At 45.8% G+C, this 11,918-nt stretch overlaps 1 protein-coding gene across 1 annotated transcript in view; it reads left to right on the top strand.

The window, feature by feature from the left end:
• GRM7 (glutamate metabotropic receptor 7) overlaps positions 1-11,918 on the top strand; it is a 351,320-nt gene that overhangs the window by 180,355 nt on the left and 159,047 nt on the right. Inside the window, exon 4 of the mRNA XM_018562551.1 lies at positions 656-810. Within this exon, the coding sequence (XP_018418053.1) occupies positions 656-810 (155 nt within the window). The remainder of the gene's footprint in view (positions 1-655; positions 811-11,918) is intronic.

The raw sequence follows: 11,918 nt of genomic DNA, 5'->3' as shown, positions 1-11,918 counted from the left end.
TGGGGGGGGGAGTGGTCAAGGCTGCTCCCTAAGCAGCGATGCGCCCAAGGCGGCCGCCTAGTTTGCCCAGTGGCAGCACCGGCCCTACATGAACCAGACTACCAAAATCCAAGCCCATTACTGTTAGATTAAAAAGTCAACCTTGAGCTCCAGTCTGTGACTTTGCCTAGGCTGGGATGATGCCATCAGTCTTCTGCAGGCAGGAGGAAGCATTTCCTCAGTCTCCCCTCACCCAGTGATCAGTCTTCTGCAGGCAGGAGGAAGCATTTGGCCAGTCTGGATGATGCCTGGACCAAGATGGTGCCATCCCTCTGGAGAGAGAAGCAGATAAAGGCATTGCAAGGGGGAGTACTGTGATCTCTGTATGCGATGATAAAAACAAAGAAGTGTCGCTCTGACACATCATTTGAAAGCAATGCAGTAAGAATGAACAAATATATCTAATGGTCAGCACATTGAAAGGTATTCATCTTTCCGGTCAGCACATTGAAAGGTATTCATCTTTCCGGTCAGCACATTGAAAGGTATTCATCTTTCCGGTTAGCACATTGAAAGGTATTCATCTTTCCAATCACCAAAAATTGACAGTGGGCAGTGAAATATTTATCAGTGTAAGACAGTTGAGGCTGTTTCATGGCTTGTTCGTCTCCCCCAGACAGGTTTTGGCTGCAGTAAAGAGAGCCGACAAAGTGGGGCACTTCATTTGGGTGGGATCGGACAGCTGGGGGACCAAGCTCGGCCCAATAAGCCACCTGGAAGATGTGGCCGAAGGTGCCATCACCATCCTGCCCAAGCGAGCCACCATTGAAGGTAAGACCTGTGCCATGTTACAGCAATGTTCCCGCTCAGGCCACTTTTGCTATGCTGCTACATGACTCTGTGGAGCCTTTCTTTTATCTGTCACATGTAACAAATTATTGAATTATTCCCCATTTCAGGACAGTGGGAGGAGCCATGCAAATCATTCCTGAATTGCCGGCGTACAGTGCAAATATATCCGAATATTACAGAGATATTTTTTTCAAACTGCAGAGTTTTTTCTTTATTCTTGTTAAAGCCCATGGTGGGCCCGCCAAAAAGTGCTCTAGCGTGTGTCTCAATGGGCCTCTCCCTTTTCTCCAACCTGCTACCAGCTATCTCTGAGGACTGCAGAACCCCTGTCTCAAGGTAATGGAGGAGAAGAGAAGGTTCTGTAGTCCTGTCTTATAGTGACAGCCATGCTTCTCTATAGGCAGAGTACTGTAAGGGAATGTTGTCCTCCTTGGGCAAGAAGTGTGTCACTGGCAGGTGAAAATTAGGGAAAGAGCCTGCAAAAAGAAAGCACATGCAGCCCCTACATCTAAGGACTGTTAAGGATCTTAGGTCTAAACTTCAATTAGAAACTTTCTGGAAAAATCTGTATCTGTAAAAAAGAAAGTCAAGGCAACTGGACTTGCTGTATTTTTCTTGAAGACGTTTTTCTGGTCATCCGACCAGCTTTTTCAATTCAGAATGACTTGTACAAAAATTATCTGGGAATAAATATGGTGAATGTCGCTCAAATCCACATAATCTGTTAGTCACAACCAGGAGTCGATTGTATTTGCATAATTGGAGTCTAGTAGGGGTTTTTAACCTGCCCAGAGAGAGGTGGTGAAACACCATTGTATGTGGAAGACAATAGATGTCCCCCCCCACCTCTTCTCAAGCTTGGCTTCTCCATTGTTACATAAATGGCCTCTTTCACACCTCTTTTGAACCAGTTCTCCTCCCTGTCTAGGATGCATACTTGACTATCTTCAGCAGAGTGACCTTTTTCCTTTAGATGTAGGTTCCGGTTCTCTTCCCTTGATAAATAAAATGTATCAAGGGGAGAGAGCCACAGCAATTGGCGCTCTCAGGGAATCTGCCGCTCCAGGCAAACGCCTTGTTTGCCTCGCGGCAGATACGCCCCTGTGTAGGTACACTGCTGAATCCTGACCAGAGGGTTTGGCTTTTCTATGCTGTGCCATACGCTGGTGTAGCTGCTGTTTTGTTTCACCGACACACAATTCTGAGCGCTCCTCCCCGCACTGGACTGCATACACAATGTTGTTCATCTTGTGTTTTGGGTCTTTTGGGTGAACCAGTTGTTGCCTCAGTGCATTGCTGGGTGTAAAGCAGACAGGGATGTGATGTTTTAAAAAAAAAAACCTTTCTGGAAAAATCTGATTCTCAGGTTCAAATACATTTCCATACATTTTGTTGGTCGGCGTGTTACATTGTACATTGCATGTTCTTCAGGGTTCTTGCGGCAAGACGATTGCATGGGGATTTCAACCAAATGTATGGAAATGTTTTTGAACCCGAGGATCAGATTTTCCCAGATCTTCAAAAGTTCCTCATTAAAGTTTAGACCTAAGATCCTCCCACCTATCATCCACTGTGCAGTAAGACTGCCTCCGTTGTTGATAAGGGGTGATATGTTAGAAGAGCTTATAATCAGGAGACGGAGCCATTGATAACAAAGCAAAAACCAGGGCAGGCGTGGAGAAGAGCCTTACCAAGGAAGCACCTTGTGGTGTCTCCTCTTGTCGGGGATCTGAACACTTCCAGGTGGCACTGGAGCATATCCTGCAGTTCCAGTGCTCCCCTGCAGGTGTCTCCAGGCAGCCAGTGGCTGTCAGGGACCTGAGCGCCTCCAGGTGGCACTGTGACACTGGAACCAGGTCTTGCACTTCCAGGGCTCACCAGGTGTCAGCAATTAGGCACCACCTGGTGCTGATCTGGGAGGGTATTTAATCCCTCCCTGCAGTGAGCCTGGTGCCACAGTATTGGTGCCATTAACTGTATCCTGTTGCCTTAACCTGTGACCTGTTTCCTGTTTCCTGTATCCTGTTGCCTCCTTGAACCATGACCATTGATCTGTGGCTCCCCTCTTATTGCACTGCACCCCAGGTTCACTTACCCTGTTACCTTTTGTGTGTGCTTTTGTTGTTTGCATTTAGTTGGCTATTATTTGTTGCTTGTGGTTACTTGTTTTCGGTGTGTCTAATAAACTGTAAGCTCATAAGCATTGCCCGGCGTGGTCACACATTTGGTCCTCCCATATAGATACCTGTATGCGGTGTGGGGACACCCATGCACGGTATCCTGACACCTCTTAGGCAGAACTTTTACATTCTAAAGTTTAAATTGGCCGACAGTTTCACTTTAAGCCGGCATTCAGCTCTTTAGGAAGACGCCTCTTCTCAGACTCATTACCGAATCCCGCCGCTCCGAAACCGGAGCCTCCTGACTTCCGATTCCGCAAGAATTTATTGAACGCCGCTGAAAGTGCTCATGACATCTCCAGCGTCAGCTTGGATGGGGACAGACAGTTCCCAAATAATGAAGGAACATCGAGCAGTGATTAGAGGAGAGCAAGTCAAACGGTGCTGTCAAATGAAAACTTCAATGTTCCTCTCCCCGCTTCGGTTTCTATGGAGACTTGCTCGGCTTCGGAGCAAAAAGATATATTAAAAAAATGCAAAGTTCATTTCATTAGGCACGCAGCTCCGAGAGGGCAAAATATCTGAATTCTCCGGGATCTAAGCGCACGGCCGTCCAAGTAATAACCGTGACCTGGAACTTCTGGACTGCCAAATACATTCTCTCTCATTGAAATAACTCAGATTAAGTGCGGGGCATTAACCTTCCTTCCTCCTGTTTTTCATAATTAATTCCGACTGTGTAATTTGTGGGTGTTTTCCCGGTGGGGAGAGCGAGTGACGGAAATATCAGAGTCCAAAGGGGGAGGTCTGGGTCGTGCTAACCGAGCGACGCATGAAAGGAAAGCTTTTTTCGTTTGCCTGACTCAAGGACGTTTGCTAATATATTCCGAGTTCAGAGAGGGGAAAAAAAAAGCTTAATCAGGCACATTTCTGCTCTTGTGTTTCTCTACTCCGTAGATGTCTCATCTCTCAAATATCATGTTTCCACAAGAATCCAGAGAGGGCAACGGGGAGGAAAATAGATTGTCTTTTAATAATCGTCACCTTGACTTAGGCGGAAAGCAGAGTTTTTATTGCAGAAGGTTAACATGGCATAGATAAAGAGGCAGAAAGGTAGATAGCTAGATAGATAGACAGACAGACAGACAGACAGACAGATAGATAGATAGATAGATAGATAGATAGATAGTTGATTGTGTTGACCCTGAAATCCAGACAGTGCTATTTTTCCCAACCGGAATCCAAATTTCAGTATTATTCTTGGTGGTTTGGTTGCCCAAACATCTCAGACGTCTTCTGCATCTGCTGTTCCTTGAGCCCCCAAAGCGTGACTGCCAATGCCACCAAGTCCCCACCTTTCGATCTTCATATTCCTGGTAGAACTTTTTTTTTTTTGTTAGCAGCTGCTACTGCATTTTGTGAGTTCCTCAGACTACATCCAAATTTTTTTAATTGTTTTGGCCCCATCAACTTGTCAGGGAGGGCTGCCAGGAGCTACCTGGTTCGGGTTTACACTGACTTCAGTGGAGCTTTTTGGTTTCAAAATTCTACATTTCTGAGGCATTTGAGGTTTCAAAAAGTTCAGCAAAACTACAACTGATCGAGCTTTCAAGTTTTACATTTGATCATCTGTGATAGATAGAGATAGATAGATAGATAGATAGATAGATAGATAGATAAATAGATAGATACATAGATAGTTGATTGTGTTGACACTGACATCCGGACAGTGTTATTTGTCTCAACCGGAATGCAAATTTCAGTATTATTCTTGGTGGTTTGGTTGCCCAAACATCTCAGACTTCTTCTACATCTGCTGTTCCTGAACCCCCTTAGCTTGACTGCCAATGCCACCAAGTCCCCAACTTTCTATCTTTGTATTCCTGGTAGAATTATTTTTTTGTTAGCAGCTGCTATTGCTTTTTTCAAAAAGTTCAGCCAAACTATAACTGATGGAGCTTTCAAGTTTTACATTTGATCATCTGTAATAGATAGATAGATAGATAGACTTAGTGGCCAATGTATTGAATATTTTGTATATTCCTATCTAGTATTTGGTAGGGCCCCCTTTTGCCTTTTGGACAGCCTTAATTCTTTGTGCCATGGACTCAATAAAGTGTTTGAAATGTTTCTTAGGGATTTGGGTCTACATTGACAAAATAGCATTACCCTTACACCACCACCACTGACACAAGATGAGAAATATTCATGCTGTGTAAGCCCAATGCTGACCCTACCATCAGCAGTAGCCCTGACTCATTGCACCAGTCTTCAGTCACTCAGTTTTGGTGATCTGTAGCCTCATTTTCCATTTCTCAACTGACCGCAGTGGATCCCGGTGTATTCTGCCGTTGTCACCCTTCCTGTTCAAGGTCGCTCATGTTTTGTGTTCAGAAATGGCCTTTTGCACTGCAAAGAGGGATTACTGCAGCACCTGCAGACTTCCTGTCGGCTTGAATTAGTCACGGTGCTCACTAGATGCTTGTTGTTTATTGTTTTCTCCAGACACCGTGATGTATAAATGTTCCAAGAGGTTAGCAGGTGAAACCACCATGTCTTGTTATCAATCATTATTTCATGGTCAACCCTCTACAGATCTGACATCTGGCCTATTTTAATGCTCTTTGAGCATCAACTTAACATCTTGGCTCTATCTGCATGGTTTGTCTATGGAGCTGCAGATACTTGAATTGGCAAAACTGAGGTTTAAATTTTGGTTGGACATTAAAAGGACTAATAACATGTTGGCAATGGCATCTAAGGTTTCTCATGGGTTTCAGGCAAAGCTCTTCCCACCATCTCCATCCCTTCTCTGCTCCAGTGTCTCAAACTTCTCCTTCGTTGTAGTTCTTTGCTGAGCACCCCAAAACAAATGCATTAATTTGTGGGCACTGTTAGTTTTAAATGTTGGGCTCCTGGCACCAGGAACACATAAAACCCTTCAGCTCTTTTAAAGCGAAAAAGAAATAAAGTGCGCTTCTTACCCAGCTCAACACCGAACCCTTCTCTACCTAAAGACCTAAAGTGACTCTAAGCTTAGGAGTTAAAAGAGAACTATGGGGTTAGGGCTTTTCACTCACCTCATAGTTCTAGCCGACCTGTGACAATGAGACTGTCACAGGTCGGCTCAGTAGATCGGGAGGTGAGCGAACACATATCGGCGTTCACTCATTTCTCGATCCTGTCACGGCTCTCTGCCATGACAGGGGAAGGGCTGGATTCCCCGCTCCGATCCGCCAGCGCTGACTGGCGCAACGGACGGGGGAGGGGGAGGGTACAGCTGGCTCTGCCTCTAGATAGGCAGAGCCAGCTGTCAGTCACGCAGCTGGGCGGATCCCGTCACAATTGTCGGGATCCGCTTCAGCTGCGGCGTCTCAGTATGCCGCGAGCAGTAGCTCGCGGTATACTGAGCCTAGGGTGACGGGAGGATGCTAGTTTGTGTCCTCCCGTTACCTTAAGGAGAACTATGGGGAAAATCTTTAATCCTATTCTTCTCCTGTAATACTTAAAAATGCATTCAAGTTCCCCTAACTATTAACAAAAATGTATCTTATTTGTGTATCACTCGGCTGTAGATCCTCCAATCATCTCTGAATTGGTGCTGACACTGTCCTTCCTTCTGGAGAGGGGCTACTTTTGTTCCACATGGTCCCTGTGTGTGTTGTAAAGTAGTCACCGCTCCAAGCTCGGTCCCAGGATGGACTACAATCTCATGTTTAGTTTACTGATTTGTACAGAGATTGTAGTCCATCCCAGGAGTGAGCTTGGAGCGGTGACTACTTTACAACACACACAGGGACCATGGGGAACAGACGTAGCCCCCCTCCAGAAGGGAGGACAGTGTCCGCGCCAATTCAGAGATGATTTGAGGATCTACAGCCGAGTGATACACAAATAAGATACATTGTTGTTATTGGAACTTGAATGCTTTCCTAAGTTTTAACTCCTGAGTTCAGTGTCACTTTAACCTTCCCTCCTTAACATTTAACCCCTCTCCTGTTGCAAACACACCATCTAAAGCCAAAACCTTTTTTTATGTGGATAGAGTAGGGAAGGGTAAGACCCAGTGGTAAGTTTTTCTGCTGTTGATGTCCCTTTGGGGTGATATACGTCCACTTCTAGTGCTCCAAAGTAACTGGGAATTCCCTCTTAGACATCTATCACTTAAAGCATTACCATCTAACATGTGCGATTCCTTTAGTTACGAATCAAAATTCGGATGCGTCCGAATCCGAATTTGTGTTTCCAAATTTTGGATCCCGTCCAAATTTCATGTAAAAACAGAATTGAATCGGACATGTGACTTTTCTGGCCAATCAGATGTGTTTTTTGGTTTAATGCATCCGAATGGGTCTGAATACGAATTTTCGTTATGGCAACATGGGAGCCATATACAGTATATACATATAATACTAAAGCTGAGGCTCCCAGACCAGAACGGCATTTGGGATCCGAATTTCCGAATTGCATTGGGGAGCTTCCGAATGCCATTGGGGTCTGGGAGCCTCAGCTTTAGTAATATATGTATATGGCTCCCGGACCATTCATTCAGCTCCCGAGTGCCATTCGGAAATTCGGATCCCAAATGCCATTCGGGTCTAGGAGATTAAGCTTCAGTATTAATATCTGTATATGGTTTTCTGTGGTATTTGCAACAAATATTCGTAAACTCATCCCGAAAATCAGATTTCATCCAAATTCGAAACCCGAACCAAATTGAATTTCAGACCTGAATCCCAAAATAAAGAAATATCCGAACCGAACCAAATTTTTCCGCAGCTTACATGTCTAGTTACCATGTGAAGATGAATCTCTATTCCTGTTCTAGTGACAGCTGGAAAATTATTTTTTTCCCCTCATATTTTGTCTAGGTGACAACAGTCTCCAAGACAATTAGTTTTGGTTTTGTATCTTTCCAGCTTTCCTATCAATGAAAGTAAAATATGTTAGCTCTAGATCTAGGATCTACTGACCCTTTACGGTTGACTAGGAAAGTAGCAAATTTTAACGGTCAGTTTGGCTAATGCGACTCATCGGCTGTCATGAAACGTTGGTGCTCGTAGCTTCCCAAAATCCGGTTGGCCGACGGCTGAACTGGATTGAACCGCAGCTTCGGGGGTTGCGTAAGTGTGAATGAGCCACGCAGTCTTCAGGACAGGTGTGTCAATGTAGGAAAGCTGTTACCTGTCTGCATAGGAAGCTCTCCCCGTGCTCTAATTAGCCTGCAGTGTCTTCTCTCTTGTTGAACATGCAAATAAATCTGAGCAAAATGACTACAGACGCAGTTAATGTCACTGTTTCATCGTCTAATACGGAGCATCTGTTGGGGACGAGCCAACAGAAGATGTGTTCTAAGAGACAGAAAAAAGCGGTGGCAGGTGGGGGGCTCGGGAAGGGGTGGTAGTGGGGGTGGTGCCAGCGGCGTCTTCGGTATTCTGGAAGAGATATTATAATAACAAGATCTGAGACTGGCACTGCGAAGGGCTCTGCAGCATTGGCTGCCAGGTGAACGAGGTTAATAAGAATATTAATGATACAAATTTATCTTTACGGCTTAAAATGTCACCAGGAAGGTTTGGGTCACCTATTTTTGAGATGTCTGTGTAATGAGAAGAGGGGGAAGATAAGTGGCCATGAGTGTTGTATATTAGCCGAGGAAAAAAAAAACTACTCGTTGACCCCAGGAGTTCGTTTTCAATATGCAATTATGCGTATCTGGGAATGAAAGGGATTGCACTTCTATGCTGCATACATCAAGCAACAGGTAGAGCAAACTGTTTATGGTAATTCATGTTTTTTTTTCAGATGCTTGCTGTGCAAAATGGAGTTCAATGAATGAAAGCTGTTACACTTAACTCTCTGGGGATTCAGCGCCGGGTCTCCTCTCCGGCGTGGGGAGCCTGGCCAATCGGGAGACAGGTCTGATCAGCAGCACCATGGCCAATTAGAAGACAGATCCCCTGACAGGCACCACCTTTAAACTGCAAAGTGATGTGTGGTCCTGCGTTCAACCAACACGTTGCTATGTTTCACCTGAGCCCCCTGCTGCAGTACTTGCCTGTACCCCGTGCCTCCTGTATCCTCCATGCCTGCTTCCAGTGTCTGGTACTTCTGTGATCCAGTGCGCACCTGTGCGCCCCATGATTCCAGAGCATCCTGTCTCATCCTGTGACCCCCAGTGTGCCCTGTGACTGCAGTGCAGAGAATCCTGTGTTATCTTGTGACCCCAGTGCGCCTCTGTGCACCCCGTGACTGGGTGCACCTAGAATATTTGATATCATCTAGTGGCTGCAGTGTACCTCTGTGCACCCCATGACTCCAGTGCACCCAGAGCATCCTGTCTCATCTAGTGACCCCAGTGTGCCCTGTGACTGCAGTGCCAACAGAGCACCCTGTGTCATCTTGTGACCCCAGTGTGCCCTGTGACTGCAGTGCAACCAGAGAATCCTGTGTCATCTAGTGGCTGCAGTGCACCTCTGTGCACCCCATGACTCCAGTGCACCCGGAGTAAACTGTTTCATCTTGTGACCTCAGTGCGCCCCTGTGTACCCTGTGACTCCAGTGCGCCCCAGAGCATCCTGTGTTATCAAGTGACTTCTAATGCACCCTGTGAATTTCTGTGATACCTGTGTCTCCCTGCAGCCCCAAATTGGCTTCTGCATCATCTGAATAGTCCTTCTCTCAGTGTATATGGACCTCTATCAGCGACACAAGCCCAACTCCAACCAAAACTTTCTGACAGGAAGTGTAGAGAAATCTCCCTGCTGGGGACACAGCCTGCAAATAAAAGGTACATGATGGCTAGATAGATAGATAGATAGATAGATAGATAGATAGATAGATAGATAGATAGATAGATAGATAGATAGATGGATAATGACCTTAAATAACACATATACATCAATTAACACAGAAGACATTGAATAATCTATTTATCTAGAAGGACCTCTTTGCTGTGATCATTTATGCTGATTAATTATGCTAAGTGAATAAGGTTGCCACTCATTTACATATTGCCAGTTTAGACTCGGGAGAGGAGCAGGAAGGCAATAATTGCATGTTAATCACTTGATTTGTAAAGTGTTCGGCTTGAGTGGCAAACTGATGTAATACGGCAGCAGAGTCCCTGGACCTGGCACCCCCCCAGGTCATGTAAACAAAACAGCCAGCTCATGCATCCTTTATGCTGAAATGGTATGAAATAGAATAAGACTTGTAAGAAGGACTTTATTTACCATAGGACATCATGTGTGTGAAAACAATGTGGTGAGGTCGGACGAACGCAAAATTCACAATGTCTGCAGATGAGCAGACAGAGAGGTGACACATTTCATATACCTCTTCCCCCCCCAACACACACACACACACACACACACACACACACACACGCACACACACTCTTCAATAGAATTCAGAAACCAGAACTGGACAACCCTCATAAAATGACATGTTGTAAACCGGTCATAAAACAGACTGTTGAATGGTTTGCGCAAATACACATCTGTAAATCTAGTTTTATTTGAACTGAGACTGAACTTTAAGAGAGAGCAAAGAGAGACAGCCAGGGGAAAGAAAGGAGAGACAGCCGGGAGAGAGCGAGGAGAGACAGCCAGGATAGAGAGTGAGGAGAGACAGCCAGGAGAAAGAGCAAAGAGAGACAGCCAAAGGGAAAGAAAGATGAGAGAGTGAGGAGAGACAGCCAGCAGAGAGAGCGAGGAGAGACAGCCAGGGGAAATAAAGGAGAGACAGTCAGGAGAGAGAGTGAGGAGAGCGAGGAGAGACAGCCAGGAGAGAGTGAGGAGAGACAGCCAGGAGAGAGAGTGAGGAGAGCGAGGAGAGACAGCCAGGAGAGAGTGAGGAGAGACAGCCAGGATAGAGAGTGAGGAGAGACAGCCAGGAGAAAGAGCAAAGAGAGACAGCCAGGGGAAAGAAAGGAGAGAGAGTGAGGAGAGACAGCCAGGAGAGAGAGCGAGGAGGGACAGCCAGGAGAGAGAGTGAGGAGAGATAATAAGGAGTGATATCTTGTGTCACGGATTCAGGGCCATACACTGCAGAATTTGGTTAATGGGCCGAAACACAAAGAAAATTGGCACCTCCTGCACCCCCCACAATCTGGCTCTGAATGTATAAAGTTAGCATTGCACATGCAGTAGATTTTAGTGTATGTATGAGAGAGAGAGAGAGAGAGAGAGAGAGAACTGTCAGAGCCCAGTCACAGCGGAGGTCTACACCTGTACTGTGCATGAAGCGTGGCTGCATACTAGCAGGAACACCAGGACCCCGTGGTTGCTCCTGTCAGCCTGACATTGTGACATCTTGTGTCCAGGTTTGAGCTGGCTGAAACACAGACACAGCACATACAGGACCCTAAACCCGGACTGTCCAGTTGAATCCCAGACAGGTGGCAACCCTATGCCCCCACCTTTCTGATGCAGATGCAACAGTTGCCCAGCCAGCTGACCGCACAACCAGCAGATCATTGAGAGAACACAATGTATATGTTAACTGCAGTTACAGGTCCAGTTGTGAATTTGATTGGCTGTAAGTTTTTTTTCTATGCCTCAACTTAACAATTTCATGAGAACTGATGGTTGCAAGAAATAAGAAAGATTAAAAAATTAATGCAGCCGCGTCGCAGGGGGGCAGAGCCGGCAGGAAGTTTAAAAGTAAAACTAAAAAAAAAAATAAAAAAAATATATATATGTTCTAGTGCAAATTCCACAGGTCTTCTTCGCCCGATCTTTAGCCCCCCAAGCGATGGTAACTCACCAGATGGTGTATAGACAGCAAGCTCGTCTCAATAGGTGTAGGTCTGGTTCCTCAGCTTCCCGATCCGTGCAGGATTCCCCGGCAGTGTAGCGGATGACAGCAGGTTTCTTCACCCGTCGCGCTGCAGCGAGTCCAGTTGGATCCCGGCTCCTTCTGCTCGTAAGTTACTGATATGTTTTTCTCCCAGTCCCGATGATA

Source organism: Nanorana parkeri, unplaced genomic scaffold, assembly GCF_000935625.1.
Source record: "Nanorana parkeri isolate BGI_ZX_2015 unplaced genomic scaffold, ASM93562v1 scaffold583, whole genome shotgun sequence".
In the NCBI taxonomy this organism is placed as follows: Eukaryota; Metazoa; Chordata; class Amphibia; order Anura; family Dicroglossidae; genus Nanorana; species Nanorana parkeri.
This window is presented reverse-complemented; position numbering and strand designations above follow the sequence as displayed.